Source organism: Cololabis saira, chromosome 15, assembly GCF_033807715.1.
Source record: "Cololabis saira isolate AMF1-May2022 chromosome 15, fColSai1.1, whole genome shotgun sequence".
NCBI lineage: Eukaryota > Metazoa > Chordata > Actinopteri > Beloniformes > Belonidae > Cololabis > Cololabis saira.
In genome coordinates, this window is record NC_084601.1 from 8,914,140 (window position 1) to 8,931,448 (window position 17,309).

General features: G+C 40.8%; 1 protein-coding gene across 1 annotated transcript in view; it reads left to right on the forward strand.

Moving 5' to 3' along the window:
- The window catches only part of csmd3b (CUB and Sushi multiple domains 3b), a 470,660-nt gene that overhangs the window by 169,388 nt on the left and 283,963 nt on the right, over positions 1 to 17,309 (forward strand). The window contains exon 4 of the mRNA XM_061742392.1: positions 5,009 to 5,206. Coding sequence (XP_061598376.1) covers positions 5,009 to 5,206 — 198 coding nt within the window. The remainder of the gene's footprint in view (positions 1 to 5,008; positions 5,207 to 17,309) is intronic.

Genomic DNA, 17,309 nt, shown 5'->3' on the forward strand with positions numbered 1-17,309 from the left:
CAGGCAAGGCAATGGGGCCATTACATCTTTTTTTTTACCCGAGTGTTGTTGCTTCTGTGAGATCTTAGTTCGTCAAACACCTCTTTTCAAAGCGCTCCCTCAGTCCCACCTTTGCTAAAACCAGAGGTGGGTAGAGTAGCCAACAATTGTACTCAAGTAAGAGTACTGTTACTTCAGAATAATATGACTCAAGTAGAAGTAAAAAGTATTCATCCAAATAATTACTTGAGTAAAAGTAAAAAAGTACTTTGTGAAAAAACTACTCAAGTACTGAGTAACTGTTGAGTAACGTCTGATTTATTTTTTTAACACAACCATTCAAACAGAAAAAAGTACAAAATAATCATCTTCAGGCAAATTAAATCAATAAGATAATAAAATAAATTAAAATGAATAAAAAATAGCTTAAATTAAAATAATCTTAAAGTAAATTCAAGTACTTCAATAAAATAATAAAATAAATAAAATAAAAAAATAAATTAAGCACAAGTAGCACAAAATTTCAAGCCTTTGTACTTTTCTTTTTTAACCAGGCAGAACTAGAACAAGCCCATGAACTCATAGAAACTCTGTGTGTGTTTGAGTCTGTGTAAATGTGACAAAACATGCAAAAACAAACATTTTTCCCAAAGAATCACTCAGTGATGTCATGAGATTGACGCGTACGCGGAGGGGATAAAAGAAAAGTAACAGCTCAATTTAGCCTAATGTAGCGGAGTAAGAGTACAGTTTCTTCACAAATCTACTCAAGTAAAAGTAAAAAGTATAGTGATTCAAAACTACTCCTAAAAGTACAACATTTCCCAAAACTTACTCAAGTAAATAGTAAGTAAATGTAACTCGTTACTACCCAACTCTGGCTAAAACGAGCGTCTCCAGCTCGCTGCCTTGTTGCCGTCGCTGCTGATTTGAGCTCTGGATTATAAATCCCATGAATACTGCGGTGCTGCCGGACCCAGAAATTCCTGCTGACCATGTCCTTAACCAGGGAAGTCAAAGGCACGATGTTGGCCGACAATAGTGTTTTTTTTTGTTTTGTGGGAAAGGTGCTCAAGGGACAGGGAATAGGGTCAAATGAGGCAGTACATATGAAAAAAAAGAAGAAGAGGAACATAGAGGATAGACGGAAACCCGGGGGACCACAAGCTAATAACCAGGTGACTACAATGGGACAGCGATGGATTGTGTGTGTTGCCAAACACACCCTTTCCCATCCCTGTGGATGTGTGTGTTTCAGGCAGAGAGAGAGAGAGTACCGAACAACAAACATCCCAACACTAAGTGGGGCCACACTGACATGCTAAATCAATAGACCACCAGGTCGCAGCACCAGACCAGCCAGACGTCCAATCACAGTCCAGCACAGGACCGCCCAGTGATTGATGACCCTGCGGTGTGTGTGTGTGTGTGTGCATGCATGTGCCAGTGTCCAGGTGTGTCTTATTGGTGTCCGTTTCTCTGTCACTGTGTGTGGAGATAAGCGGGAGAAGGTTTGGGGGTAGCTTCGGTGCTCTTTGAGCTCCAAAACAGTTCACACGTTAAAAGGAATAAAACCTCACACAGTAACCACAGCACATCAGTGGGGTGTGACTTATTCTCTTCTGAAGTTTTACAAGTTTTCACATTTCAACAGGCTTATGGAAGTTATGTCCTTCAAGAAAATGATTAGAATGAAGGAAACGGAAAGACTGCCTGGGTGGCGTTAAACCATTGAGTGTTAGAAAAAAGAAAGAAAAAGTTGCCTAAAGGCAGCTAATGTGATCTTTGGAGTAATTAATCTAACGGCCGGCTGCAGTAGAGGTGAGGACGTGGACAGGGACGGAATAATAGGAGCTCAAGTGAAATAGGTATCACAAGAAAGTCATTTTAGAAATAATTCAATCAGTATTCAAACTAAATTGTCGCTCTATTATGCTTGCGCTCGTATTAAACCTTTTTGAGACCCAAAAAAAGACAAAAATGGAACAAATGACACCTTTTGTGGTTAAAGCGTAAATGATCACCCTGCAGCTGTAATCCACTTTTTAATTTGAGAGTGGATGTGTATGTATCAGTATTTCTCTGCCCCATCTCTCTCTTACAAGCACACTGAACTGAACAAAATCTGCAATGCTTGATTTTATTTCCCCATCCTTCTCTCTCTTCCTTTTCACCTTATTTACTCTCTCTATCTGTTAGTTTCATACTTCTATCTATTATCTCTCTTCCTCCCTGTCCTCTACTCCCACCCCAACCTTTCTGCATCTCTGGGTTCTTGCCTCCCCCTCGCTCCATCCTGCTGGTTGCTGCTCCCTCTCTCCCCACCCGTGTATCTGTCCGAATGCTTTCATAGTTGTATCAATCAAGCTCAAACTATAAGACCGGAGTTGGTCCCCGTGCTCCTATCTACTTCCTGGTTTATGGCTTGTAATGCCTCCCCTTTCCCTCTGTCCCCCTTTCCCTCCATCCCTCCCTCCTCTTTCTTTCTTCTGACTCTATTTGTGTGTGCACGGATGTTTACATGTACAAAACGTCTTTGCGTGGAGCTGCAAATGCATACAAAGAGAAGAATACGATTAACACTTTCACATCGCCTGCTTTTCTCTGAGGCTGTCTCGCCTCTTTTGAGCGCAACCAGATCTCTGTTCCTGGGAAGTGTGCTTGGCAGTATGTGACATGAAGACGTGTAGGATTAAGCTATATTTTTACTGGGGGCAACATGTCAGAACAGGCTCCAGCAGACCCCCGCCTGAGCGGGAGTGAACTCCTGAAGGCAACATTGCGCCGCACAAATGTCCCACAAGGCAATTGTTTTTCGCTGATATATAAAATAAATCAATTGCTGCGAACAGCAGTTCGGCTGACAGAAAATACCACTCATGTTATGTTGGTGTACCATCTTGCTCACAGCCTCCTGCCCTCCAACTACCACAGCCGCCACTGTTGCCTTCACCTTTACCATCCTTATTATTGCCGCCCTTAACACTTGGTATTTTCCAGCTTCCTGTGCTCCTCCTCAATGTTACGGGATTACTCCATCTAATACTGGAGTTTGCCAACCACTACGATGCCGGGTTGGTTAGCTATCTTTAGTGTGTGTATATATTAGGGGTGTAACGATACATTAATCTCACGATAACGATACAATACGATATTATAGCAGTATTTTTTTTAACAACCTTGCACGAGGAACATATGAGTGGAAAAAATGGTCTTTTATTTGAAAGACACAAAATACAAAACAATACTGTACGTTTGCCCTATTGTTACAGTTTGTAATGCTTTATAACTGTTTAAGTTTTAAAGAGAAAGCCAGGCCAACCATTTTCCACAAACTGAACTAAAAGTAAATGTCAGGTTTGCATTATGCATCTTCAGTTTCATACAAGTACAAATATTTTGCCACAAACTGAATAGTTTCTCTCATGTATGATTTTACTTTTTTCTTTTCCAGAAATTTAACAACTAAAATTAAATAAATAAATAAAAGTAAATCATTACATACAATTTTACATCATAAAAAAGATTGATTCATGCTCACCTTATAAGTGTAAGAGGAGATTTATTTTTGTTAAGAAGGTTATTTTGGTAATTCAGGGTTCATTATTTTATAAATATATTCTTTATATTGTGATGTAAATCAGGGACTATAATGACACTAGTCAGTTTATCTGTAGTGATTAGTCTGTTTTAGATTGGGCGGAGTGATACGCCACAGTACGGCATTAGCTGCTGTGTTGATGTTCTAAAATCCTACACTGTTGAGGGACATTAAAGTACACTCCAACTCGGAACAAGTTGTCCCCGTGTTTATCCTACTCACGACCCGAAAAAGGTTTAATTTAATAAGGTAAGGCTTAACTCTACACCAGACTTAAAAGTTCAGAGCTCAAAACCCCGCTAGAGTCCCGTGATCGGGACCGCAAAAAGGTACTACTTTCTTCTGAGCGTAGTAGGATTTTTGTCCGCGGGTCAAGACGCGGTCGCCACGCGCGGTCAGCTGCGCGTTTCTAGTCAACACAATGGATTAATATTAATAACCCAATATCGCGATACACTTTGTCACCTCCACGACTCGTTTCGTGGCGTTTTTGTATCGCGAAATTTTGTGGCACGATATATTGTTACACCCCTAGTATATATATATATATATATATATATATATATATATATATATATATATATATATATATATATATATATGGATTTTCCCACATGACCCTGGTTCCGTCATTCTTTAACAATTTGGAAGGTATCTCCCATTTTGATTACTCGCGATCCATTTTTTGAGTACAGATGTTCCTGTTCACTATTCCAGCTGCCTGTGGTGTGGTAGACCGTGACCTTTATCGCTTTTGTGCACATAGGCTCTGTTCTTAACTTCAGAAGTAATGCGTTGCACTAAGCCAGCTGACTTATGACCCTGGATTCCCAGTAACCATGTTTTAACAAAGACTGCCATGCTTCCTGACCCGCTAGCTTCCACGGTCTTAATTAAAAAGCTGTTTAATGCTTTAACACTTGTCCTTCATCATGCTTGTCATGTATAAAACAGGAATGGATCAGCAAGTGCTGGGACTCAATGACTGTAAAATATTTGTGGTTGGGATGTGATTCAATCTCACAACCTCAAGTTGCAGGCACCGTTGCCTCTTAAATGATAAATGACCTACGCCATGTAGCACCCTTTTAACCTTCAACCTCTCTCTCACACACACACACACACACACACACACACACACACACACACACACACACACACACACACACACACACATAGGGTCCAGCCCATTGACATCTTCAGGTCGGAGGACATTTATCCACAAACCCACCTTGTGATGCAGATGGTGTGACAGTCTCACAAAATGCAATGAACTCCATAATCACAGGAAATAAAAGTACATTTGTGGATATGTGTAACTATACTAGGTCCGGAGTGATTATCTGGATGTGCAACAGCTCAGTTTGACTAAAGGGACGGTTAAACATTTTGTTACTAACCCTTGGTTAATTTCTATGTTCTTTACAGAACTCCAAAGTTCATCTTGTGGGAATCCTGGTGTGCCACCCAAAGCTGTGCTCAGCGGCGGTGGGCGTTTTGCTGTGGGAGACCGGGTGCAGTACAGCTGCGTCCCCGGTTACGTGCTGGACGGCCACGCCACACTCACATGCATCACTAATGCCGGAAATGCTGCCGTCTGGGACTTTCCTGCTCCTGTTTGTCGAGGTATGGACCCAAACGCGGACTTGCATGTGCATGACTATATGAAGAGTGTTCTTCTAGAACGGAAACCTGCTGAAAATGGGTTCTCGACTTATTGGAATTAGATTACAGCAAAAAAACAAATGCTGACAGAGAAATGTAGCAGCAACAAACATCAAAGGTATAGTGTATTTCCTGAGTCTTTATGGTGGATAAAGACTGCATGGGTTGATAACATGAGAAAAACTTTAGAAGAAAACCCTTCATATACTGTATCTGTGCTTTATATGAACCTTAATCAATATACATGGGTGTGAACATGTGAGAGACAGGAGGACAGACAGACTGTGTATGTGTGCGTGCGTATTTAAGTTTTTTTACTACATGTTTTTTATTTTTATATATATATATGTATATATATACTGTATATATACTGTATATAGATAACTGTTAAGCTTGTGCTGCAGAACAACTACAGACTTCTCCCAAGGTGTGTAGGTGGTTACACATTTAATGGATTCTGCATGCACGTGGGATATGTCCACACAATCAATATAAATATACGGTGTCATTTTTCAAAACATAAAATTAACAACAATGTCTATATGAATAAATGAAAGCTGGAGTGCAGCCACTCTTCTATCACCATTTTATACCGTCCGGAGAATTCATTCATGCACAACTCAAACAAACCAGTATCAAAACAACAATGCAGTGATATAATTATTGATTTTGGTTTGTAGAATTTTAAATCTTAAACCCCACAGTTGTCAATTTCAAAAACAACTCCAGAGAGTAAAGATTTCACCCTTAAACATCTTTCACAATGTTCCTGAGGATGAGAAAAAAAGCTGCACTCCTGTAAAGACCAATTAACGTTACTCCCAAGCTAATGCAAAGATCGTTAGCAACTTACTGTGTCCAGTTGTACGCTGGTCTATTTGTTTCTTATTTCTATCAATCCTTTGTCCTGAGTACAGGAGTGTGTCCTTGTCACAGACAGAGAGGAAGGTGTAATTGACGCTGATGAAAGTGGAAAGAGCACTGAACAGGAAAGTAGTAAAGGTAGACAAGAGGGCAGCAGAAAGTACACCATAACGGATGCAGTAGAAGGGTATTTATCAGAAGAGCCAGGGCCAAGGAAATATTCTTTATTATATTCACTGATGGGATTTGTTTTTATCCCCAGTTCTCAGAGGTGCAAGGTCTTTTTATTCCAAGTTTCAATCTTTCATTGGCTTTTCATTAGGGCTGTCCCGATCTGATCACGTGATCAGAAATCTGTGCCGATCACGTTGTTTCAGACTTGATCGAAATCGGACGTTGCATCCCGATCAGGGCTCAGATGTATATTTAATTCTCATCATTTTGATCTACGCATCAAACAGATGATGGAAAATGCTAAACAACCGGTGTATCAACAAGTAACGGGTCCATGTAATTTTGCACGACAACGCTGCTAATATGAAGAAAGCTATGGGTGAGACGCACTGGCGCCGGAAGTGGGGGGGCCAGGGGGCCATTGCCCCCCCCACTTTTCCCTCCTCTCACATTCTTTTTAAGTCGTGAATCACTCCTCAAATCCCCCTGTATTGCAACACTTACGGTAAAAAGACATTTAAATAATTCCCGCGGCCTGCCTATTAGGTAAAACAAATAAGGCAAACATACAACAGGAAGAATGTTTACTTTTTAATCCAATAAAAGAGCACAAAATCAAATGCATACAGTGTACATCATAACCAATAAAATTGCTTCAATTCTGTGACTGGCCATCGGGCACATGGTCAAAAACCCGTTTTTACCGGCCCTCTCTGTGTGCTTGCCATTCGGGGGTAATGAGAGCATGCTGTGTGCTGGCCAATCACAAACCTACCGGGGCCTTTACACTCCTGTTTCTAGGTAGAGCAGACCCAGCGGGAGAAAGAATTTCATAAACATAAGAAAAATCATAATTCAGTAAAAAGCCAATAGTTTTTACTTTTTTGTTAGTGAAATGTCCTTACTTTACTAAGGATTTTTTTTTTTTTAAATAAAGCTTATTATTATTATTTTATGCCCATTATTATTATTTCATTCCTTGTCAGTTCAGAAAATTGTTTTGCAAATATCTTGTATAAATTGATTCATTTATTTGCAAAGCAAAATGCCTTAATTTTAATGAGGGTTTTTGTAATTAGCCTACTCTAAATTTTGTGTACTTTATTGTAAAGTGCAACAAGGTTCCCTTTCAGCACCCCGGACAGCGCCGCGTTGCAGCACGGCGATGTCCGGGGTGCTGAACTGGACGGCGGCGGAGAGGCAAGAGAAAAGTTGCATGCGCGCGCATGTACGCACACACTTACACACTTTTTGGCCCCCGCACTTCTGAAATGAATCCGGCGCCCCTGGTGAGGCGGGGTGCGGAGTGTGGCCTGTGTCACGTAAAGTGAGTTCAATAAAATTGTTTGTGGTGATCTGCGCACAGCAGTGTTACAGCGGAGGCAAATAAATAAAAGCTCAGCTGAGCATTCAGAAACACGCTGCAAGCGGTGACGCGCATTTATCCCGACTTTGCGTGCATGAGGGCAGCGTGATGGACACCCTGCTACCGCGAGGAAGATTGTAGGTCACTTCAAACACAAACATTTGATTCTTTAAGCCAGAAAAGGACAATAAGAAGTAAGAGTACAGTCTAAAAAGCACATTAGTGGCCTTACTTTATGACACTGTTGATTTTTTATGCCTTGTAAACAAATACGTTGACAGACAAGTCAAATAACAAACAAATTGAGCTGCTGTTTTTATTTAATTCAAATTTATGTTAAAATTTGCACTCTTTCTACTAGTTAATAGTTGCTACAATTAAATCATCCCTGACACATTTGGATCAAATCTGTTGGAAATCCTGTACATCCTGACCGGAGAAAACCACAGACCGCTGCAGCTTTATAACATATCATCGATACTTGTACATAGTTATTATCTTTTAACAGCACTTCTGTTGCACCGTCTCTGTAGCTGTTTGTACTGACTGGTGTTATTTTGAAGATGTTGGCATCTGTGGCTGCAGTTTTTCCTTTAAAAAAATATATATAAAAAAAATAAATTAAGGAGCTATCCAAAAATCATTCCATGGGGAAATAAAAAAAAAAAAAAACATCTTTCCATCTGATCACGGCCCTTGAACCCAGTACAAATATCTGTCAAATGACCTCAACTTCCACTGGAAAGAACCTTGAATAAATCGCAGGGCTTAACTTTGTAGCTCCACTTCAGTGGATTCCAGCCGTAAACCCGGTGAACACCTTCGTCAGTCATCCAGAAGAATTACACCCCGGATACAGGGGAAGGCACTCGAGACGCCACATCCTCCCGGGGGAGGACGGGCGGATTTACAGTATTGAACTTGGAGGACAATCAGTCCATGGTATGTGAACTTTTAGTGATGCAATCGGTTTACAAAGAAGATGAGATAAACAAGAGAAATGCCACTAACTGCCGGAGGGAATGAGGACAAGTAATTGCTCACAGTCTCTGGAAGCACACAAGTTATAGATTGCTGGAGCGTAAACCCGTGATAAGCTTTTGTGGAAACGGGTCTCTGAGTCAAAGTTTGAGGAGTCAGCAGCGATTATTTGGGAGACTCTGCCAACAATGTTAAAGGACACACACTGGGATCATTCTCGCCACAGGGGATAGATGTGCAGCATCAACAGCAGGACCAACCCGATAGAGAAACCCAAATACGATTCCGGCCAGGTAGGCCAAATTGGATTTCAGGCTGAACCCTCCTTAGTAGTAGATGGATGTCTTAACACATGGCAGAGTCACCTGCAGGCATGTAGGGAGTGATGGGAAAGACATTGGATATTGGCTGGTTACTCGTGAAGATTTGTAAGTAAATCGGGGAGGTTCAGGCTGTCACACGTTAACAGAGATGCATTAAAAAAAAGACATTTTATACAATGCCACCAACAGTAATATCACTATACACTTGCTTTTGTAACATCTTTCAGATGTGACCTTAAGATAAAGGAGATATTCAATCCGTAAAACAAAATGGAATTGCTTTTATAAGGAACAAATATGAAAAGTTTAGAAGGAAACTTGAATGACAAGAGCAGAATGGTCTCTGGATTTGAAAGATTCTCACGAAAATGTACAATCCGCTATGTGCTGATCACGTCTCTGCTGCGATTAAAGAAGGCAAAAAGAGCTGATCTCGAGAGCTGCAGCGAGACATTTGCTGATTCAAAGGTTTCACGCCAACAGCCAACACGTCAGCCACTAAGTAGTGTCATGGATAGATGGATGGATGGATAGATAGATATAAAAGAACAACAAAATAAATATTCAAGGACATAAAAGTATGTTGTGCTTGACCAGTTTTCCCTCTACAACATGTCCCTTTGTGCAAACCAAGTTATAAGAACTGTTCAAATGCACGCAACAATGTGTTAAACGGACGCCTAACAACTCCTGCCATGCAGCAAACTGTAATTGGAGTCTCGGGGATAAAGGAAAGATGGAAGGAGGGGAGTGAAAGGGAAGCGAGGCAAATGGCAAGTTGTCAGCGCTGGATTAGCAATGTCTGTGTCACTCTGTCAGTGAGGCTAAGACGGCTAAGCTATTAATATGTTCACACCGACAGAACGCACATAGCCAAATAAAAATACAACCATGCAGGAGATGCAGGGAAAGAAGAAGAAGAAAAGAAAGAAAACATAGTTATATATCGTTGGTGCTTGTGGGCTGGCGCGCTGACACCTGCAGGCATTCATAGCAGCCATAATAGCTTTCTATCAATTATTCAGTCACGCACTCAAATGAGTGCAGATGCAGGGCTTTTAGCAACAGCGCCAGAGACGAGTTCGCTCCTGTCGTTCACAGCTTTCCTTTGTGAATTTGTCAATATTTCTTGTCTGTAATTTACATGCCTCAAGTGCTTAAATGATCATGCATTTGTCATGAATAGAGATCAATAACAGACTGCTGTCTGCTCCAATTACTCTCAATCCCAGGTCCAAGAATGTAAGATATTACTCCATTTTGCCCCAAACACTGAGCAACATAGTACATTTTTGCCTTAATGTCCCAGCTGAACCATGACTCATTCTCCATGTGAACCACATGTTGCATGTATTTGGCCTTCGTTCCCTTAAACCGATCAAAGTGAGGCGTTAGAAGCCTGTAGACATTAGCAATGACAACCGCTGCCATGGTAACGATGCTGGCACGGCAGCGATGCCAAGCATATGTTGGACTCTGACAAGAGAGGTCAGGAGAACCTGCCTCTCTGGTTACGAGTGCTACACTACGTTGACAAATGTACTTGGCCTAAGGTTTATTAGGTGTTTCAATCAGCCCAGATGTCACAGGTCTATAAAATTACAGTAAAAAATTAGGTGAGTCATACAAAATGAGTTAAGCTAAAAATCATCAAGGGACATCAGTTAGGGACACACGTTCAACACCCCACTGCCACAACATAGTCCATGGGCCAGACCAGATATCAGGACCACTCAAGGGGACAAAACTTGCTTATCATTTTTGAAAAGATCCATGTCTGTAGATGATATTTTGGTATGATAACCTTCCTGAGTGGCAGCTGGATCATAGTTCAGAAAATTACACTTTAGTTGCTGGTGCATATCCTGGTTTAGACTCATGTACAGGATAGCTGTCAACGTTTCACAATATTGTCTTTGGTATCATTTTAAAAGGGAACTTTTAAGCATTCATTCAAGCTAAGATGTGAATCTTTCTGACCAACATAGATGTCACTGCAGCCCTTTAAACTATAAACAACACACATTTTTACACAATTTTAGCCTAAATGATATACTATGTTTTAGCCCTGTGTCATTGGAACAACGGAGACACAAAATACAAAAACTGGAATACTCACAGGACCATAAGGATTCAGGAAATGTATAATATACCCCATACTATATCATTGTTACAGGTCATTGTGAGCCTTAAACTAGAAGAGCATCATTAGGCTCCTATGAAACTATAACAGCCACTAGGCTGATGTCACAAACTGGTCTTTATCATGCAAATACAGGACATAAAGGAACCACAATGAGATAAGGAACCAGCTTAGTTTTATAAACAACATTATAAACAATATTGTAAACAAAATTAACATTGTTATTATTGGGAATATGTCAAGATCTGATTATAGTTGGGCTATCAAGTTCTTTTTTGTACTTAAGATAGCGTTAAGAAGGTTAACCAAGTACAGAATGATCACATAATGTCACTCAAACTATGATCCAGCTGCCACTCAGGAAGGTTATCATACCAGAATATCATCTACAGACATGGATCTTTTCAAAAATCATAAGCACGTTTTGTCACCTTGAGTGGTACTGACCAGTGAAATTTTGGGCTCTGGCCCCTGGACTAAACAACCAGACATTTACTTTTTAACAAGGACTTTTCTGAATGTGACCTATTCTGTATAATATTTGGTCTGACATCACTCAGAGGAGCTGAGCTCAGGGAGGCGACCCCGTGTTGCTTGTTGGGCTGATCCCAGTCCAGCCCCCTGGGTAAAGGCCACCTCCCCACCCCCCTGGCAGGACTCCAGAATGGGCCCTGAGTATATCCGTCTGTCTGGATACAGGAACTGAATCCCATCCACCCATGGGGCTTTTCTTCAGTCTTAAGCTGCTCTTTTTTTTAACTGCAAAGCATTCAAACTGCGACTTTGATATTTGTAACAATGTTGGACATGAATCCCACATAACTGAATACAATAGTTATAGCGACTATCCTGGCAAACAATTAGCCACTCAGCTGGGTGTGGGACGGGTCTTATTTTTTAACACGCTCAGCTGGATGGATGAGTGAATGAATGAATGTCCACCGCGATGTCCACTGTCGGGGGAGGTTCCCATTTATTATCGTTAATGTTAATTTCATAGCATGTTTATATTATGGAAAAACTGTTTATGGAGTGATCTGAATAATTGTGACTTACAGAGCGGTAAAAAACGTGCGGTCTCCCCGTCACCCACGCATTAATTGGCCGCCCAGTACACCTGCGCCTAAATACCAATTGCACCAATAGTGACGTGGACCCAAACGACCGTCTGAACTGCCACCTAGTGACAACTTGTAAATAAACAAAACAGACTGAAATAAGCAGACAAATAATGGCTCCTACAATAGTAACCAATCAAGTGTAAAACGATGCTCGTCTCATTACAATGTTGTGCTGGGAACATTGGTTCCTTACGCTGATGTAGAGGTTAAACAAGGCACCTACTAAAATATCTAGGTTTTGTGTGTTTCTGTCCTGTGTGAGTGTTAACATGTGGTTCACGCAAGTACACAGGAACATACATGAGCTAAGCTGGCTCTCAGGGACCATGATCCCAGGTATGAGCGTATGAATAGTTAACATTTGGATTCATGTGTGCAGTATGGGGGAGGAAACCAGCCAGGGTCAGTGGTCAGGGGTCAGGGTTTACCTCACCACCAGAAGAAGAAGAAGAAGAAGCAAGGTGTCATTAAAATAAAAGAAACAATACTGCGCATTTCAAAGAGAAACAAAATTGTGTGTGTGTGTGTATGTGTTTGTGTAGTAGTTTGTGTGTTGGCAGCATAATGCATAATAATATTCATCCATTCCACCCATCCCTGTCTTATACTGTACATACAGAATCATATTTCTTTTAAAAATTGTTTCTTCTTTATATTTACATTTATATTTTTATTCTTTAAGGTTTGCACATTGTGTCTTTTTTTTTGTTTAGCTGCTGCACTCTAAGGCTTTTGAGGATACTGTATTTTGTTGCTCATGACAGAATTGACAATAAAGCTGACTTGACTAATGAGACCTACTTCTCAATGTATGTTTACATGTTGACAGAATAGTGGATTATTAATTCTGCTGCAGTCTGATGAGGCACTCAAGTTCATTTCTGTTGTGTCGTAACACTACAGGTCCCTAACCTAACCCAATCTCTAATCTTAACCCTAACCTTCACCCTAACTGTAACTCTGGGAAGGTTTTCAACAATAACAATGTTCAATTCATCATTAAAAACACATATGGGGTACGTTATATCTTTAAATTCATAGTTACATGGATAAAAACATAGGGGTTATTGTCTTTATACAGTATAAGGGTATAATATAAAAAAACATTACTGGACAATTTCTATAAGTAAAATAATTATTTATTTTTCATAAATAGTTAATATAAATATTGTATTGCCTATATATGAAAAATTGTGTTACTAGGGTTAAAATTCAAGGGCATATAAGGGTTTTAATATCATCCATCCATTGTCTATACCCGCTGTATCCTTTGCAGCATCAGGGGGGTCTGCTGGAGCCTATCCCAGCTAATTTTCAGGCGAGAGGCAGGGGTTCACCCTGGACAGGTATCCAGTCCATCGCAGAGGGTTTTAATAGTTGGAAAAAAAAAGACAATTAAAAATGCGAAAATTAAATAAGGTGATAAATAAGTGAACTAAAATGGGAGGGTAAAGAGCTGCTAGGCTTAATCGGTCATTCTTGCTCAAGCCAGTGGAGAGTGTAGACCAGCAGAACATTAGCTCCAGCAGCCTGCTTTAATTTTAGGCCCTGTTTACACGTAGCAAAAACGGTGGTGTTTTCATGCGTTTTGGCCATCCGTTTACGCGAAAACGAAGCTCAAAGTCACCAAAAACGATAATTTCTGAAAACTCCGGCCAAAGTGGAGATTTTCAAAAACTCCGTCTTCACATTTGCTTGTAAACGGAGGGAAAACTGAGATTTAGGCTTCAGAACGTCACATTATGCCTCAGAAACATCACCAGCATCATGTGTGCGACCTGTGTTTACAATTTGTTTGGCCACCGTCAATATTTTCTTGTATTTTACCTGTTTTATATTCTAAAGTCACACTTAAAAGTAACTCCACTTCTCTGTCACTCCAAACGAAAGACTCTCGTTCATCTTGGAAGTAACTGGAAGTTACTCGTGTCATTTGTTGATGTTTTTTTCCAGGATTCTGATTGGCTAGCATGACTTTATCTTCTCGTTACACTGCCCCCTGTAGGTTTGGCTGCTCATAGCACCTTAACAGCTTATTTATGCGGGTTCGTGTAAATGATGGTATTTTTCAAAACGTAGAGGGGGAAATATCCGTTTTTGTAAATACCGGCTATGTGGAAACGTGGCCTTAGTGTGTGTGGCGCCTGAAAAAGACCTTTTCAGGTCAAAACGTTGCACCCTGCATACACGCTTTGGTTTTTTTCTTCCCCTTTTGGGATTGAATTTCATTTATTTATTTTGTGACAATTTCTTTTCTCTCATTTCATCACAAGAGATACATTTTTTTGAATAAAAAAACAACACAACATAAAAAACCTTTATTTAAATGTACAATTTAATTAGGGCCCGAGCACCTTCAGTGCGAAGGCCCTATTGTATCTGTAGGAATTTTTCTTTTTTCTTTCTTTTTTTCTTTCTTCTGACGAAAGGAGGGCCTTTTTGCCCCCCTAAACGTGCCCAAAAAGTCACCAAATTTTGCATACAAGTCAGGCCTGGCGAAAAATTTGATATTTAATGGTTTACATTAATGGGCGTGGCAAAATGGCTCAACAGCGCCCTCTTGAAAACTTTGTGCCTCAAGCCCCACGATACGGTTTGACGTACATGCACGGAAATCGCTACACACCTGTATCAGTACACAACTTAAAGAAAAGTCTCTTGGCGACATGGCCGAAACCGAACAGGAAGTCAGCCATTTTGAATTAATCGTGTCACTTTGGCGCAATTTATGCCATTCCTTCGGCAGTTAATACGGCCCGAACCGTAACGTGCACCCAGGTGTGTTATACATCAAAACGTGCGTCTCCATCCTACGACTACACGCATTACTTTTCTCTTTCAAAAGCGTTACAGTGGCGACGCTAGACGCCAAAAAGCGCGCCCACCCTTCATCTGGTTGGTTCAGACAGAAAAAACTTTGCGCCTCAAGCCCCATAATACGGTTTGACGTACATGAACGAAAATCGGTACACTTCTTTATCATGTCTTCACTTAAAGAAAAGTCTCTTGGCGCCATGGCCGAAACCGAACAGGAAGTCGGCCATTTTGAACATTCTGAATTAATCGCGTAATTTTGGAGCAATATGAGCCATTCCTTCGAGAATTAATACGGCCCGAACCGTAACGTGAACCCAGATGTGTTATACATCAAAATGTGCGTCTCCATCCTGCGACTACACACATTACTTTTCTCTTTCAAAAGTGTTACCGTGGCGACACTAGACGCCAAAAAGCGCACCCCCCCTTCATCTGATTGGTCCATATTTGATAGTTCCCCAAAAGTCACCAAATTTTGCATGCAAGCCAGGCCTGGCGATAAATTTGATATTTCATGGTTTGTATTAATGGGCGTGGCCTAAAGGCTCAACAGCACCCCCCGGAAAACTTTGTGCCTCAAGCCCCACAATACGGTTTGACGTACATGCACGAAAACCGGTACACACCTGTATCATGTCGCAACTTAAAGAAAAGTCTCTTGGCGCCATGGCCGAAACCGAACAGGAAGTCGGCCATTTTGAATTGTGTAATTTTGGTGCAATTTATGCCATTCTTTCGGCAATTAATTCAGCCCGAACCGTAACGTGCACCCAGGTGTGTTATACATCAAAATGTGCGTCTTCATCTTGCGACTACGCGCATTACTTTTCTCTTTCAAAAGTGTTACAGTGGCGACGCTAGACACCAAAAAGCGTGCCCCCCTTCATCTGATTGGTCCATATTTGATAGTTCTCCAAAAGTCAACAAATTTTGCATGCAAGCCAGGCTTGGGGATAAATTTGATATTTCATGGTTTGCATTAATGGGCGTGGCCTAACGGCTCAACAGCGCCCCCCGGAAAACTTTTCTCTGCCATAACTTTTGAAAGGTTTGACATAAAGAGTCGTGGGTGGTGTCATGGGACTCGGTATTGAGTCCTTAACCATAATTGGTGCAAATTAGCCCCGCCCCTTCTTCGGATTGGTTGTCCCGATTTTCTGCTATAACTTTTGAATGGTTTGACATAGAGAGTCGTGGGTGGTATCATCAGATTCTGTATTGAGTCCTTGAGCTTCTTTAGCCTGAATTAGCCCCGCCCCTTCTTCTGATTGGTTGTCCCTTTTTTCTGCTATATCTTTTGAATGGTTTGACATAGAGAGTCATGGGTGGTGTCGTTTCTGATGCTTATGGGGGGCGGTGGCCGTGAGTGCGAGGGCCCGTTCATCGCTGCTTGCAGCTTTAATTTTCTTTAAAATCTTAAAAATCTACATACACACAACACACACACAAGATATAAAATGGACGACTGGATAGTCCTACGGTACAGAATAATATGATCATCATTCTTGGTGAAAGCAGACGGACGCCTGAAATTCAATAAGACCCAGTCCCCCCCTGTTGCCCTGCTCCCACAACCCCCCTCGATTCATCAAAGTTTTAGCCAATAAATTGCAGTACTTGTAGGATGATAAACACAGACTCCTTCACCTGTTTTAAACAAGATAAACAGTAAGAGACTCAGAGAATAATAAGACACATTAGCAGAGCATCCAAGAGGCTTTTTCACGCTCTACGCTGTCACAAACACAAAGACACACGACTGGAGCTGCTCTGTCAGCTACTACAGGGTAATGTATGTATGGAGCTGTATCAGCTGTTTTTGCTGAATAAAATACACTCCTAATAACTCTGGACATCTTACTTGTATGAATAAAGCACTCAGAGCGTTTAGCATCAGAGCACTTTTCCAGGGTCACTGTAAAGAAGAGACGTTTTACTAATGGGACCCTTGTGCCTAAAATATGCCTAAAATGTTATTGCCACCTGTCCAGCATCTAATTCTGTAGCAATACCGTAATTTTATTCTATTCTATCATATTATCAATATTATTATCTCTTAATGGATACAATAATGATAGGACTACTTCATGTTAAATTCATTTGAAAAGCTCCATAAGGATATAAAGTTGCTATTACTACCAGCTGTGTCTGTCGTTGCCTTTTTGCAGTGGCATTAATGATTCTTTTTGTTTTTTTGTTTCACCATGTTTCCCAGGAATTTAATCTGACATTCTCAGACACATTTCAATGTATCCAGGAGAGCGCTAGATAATGG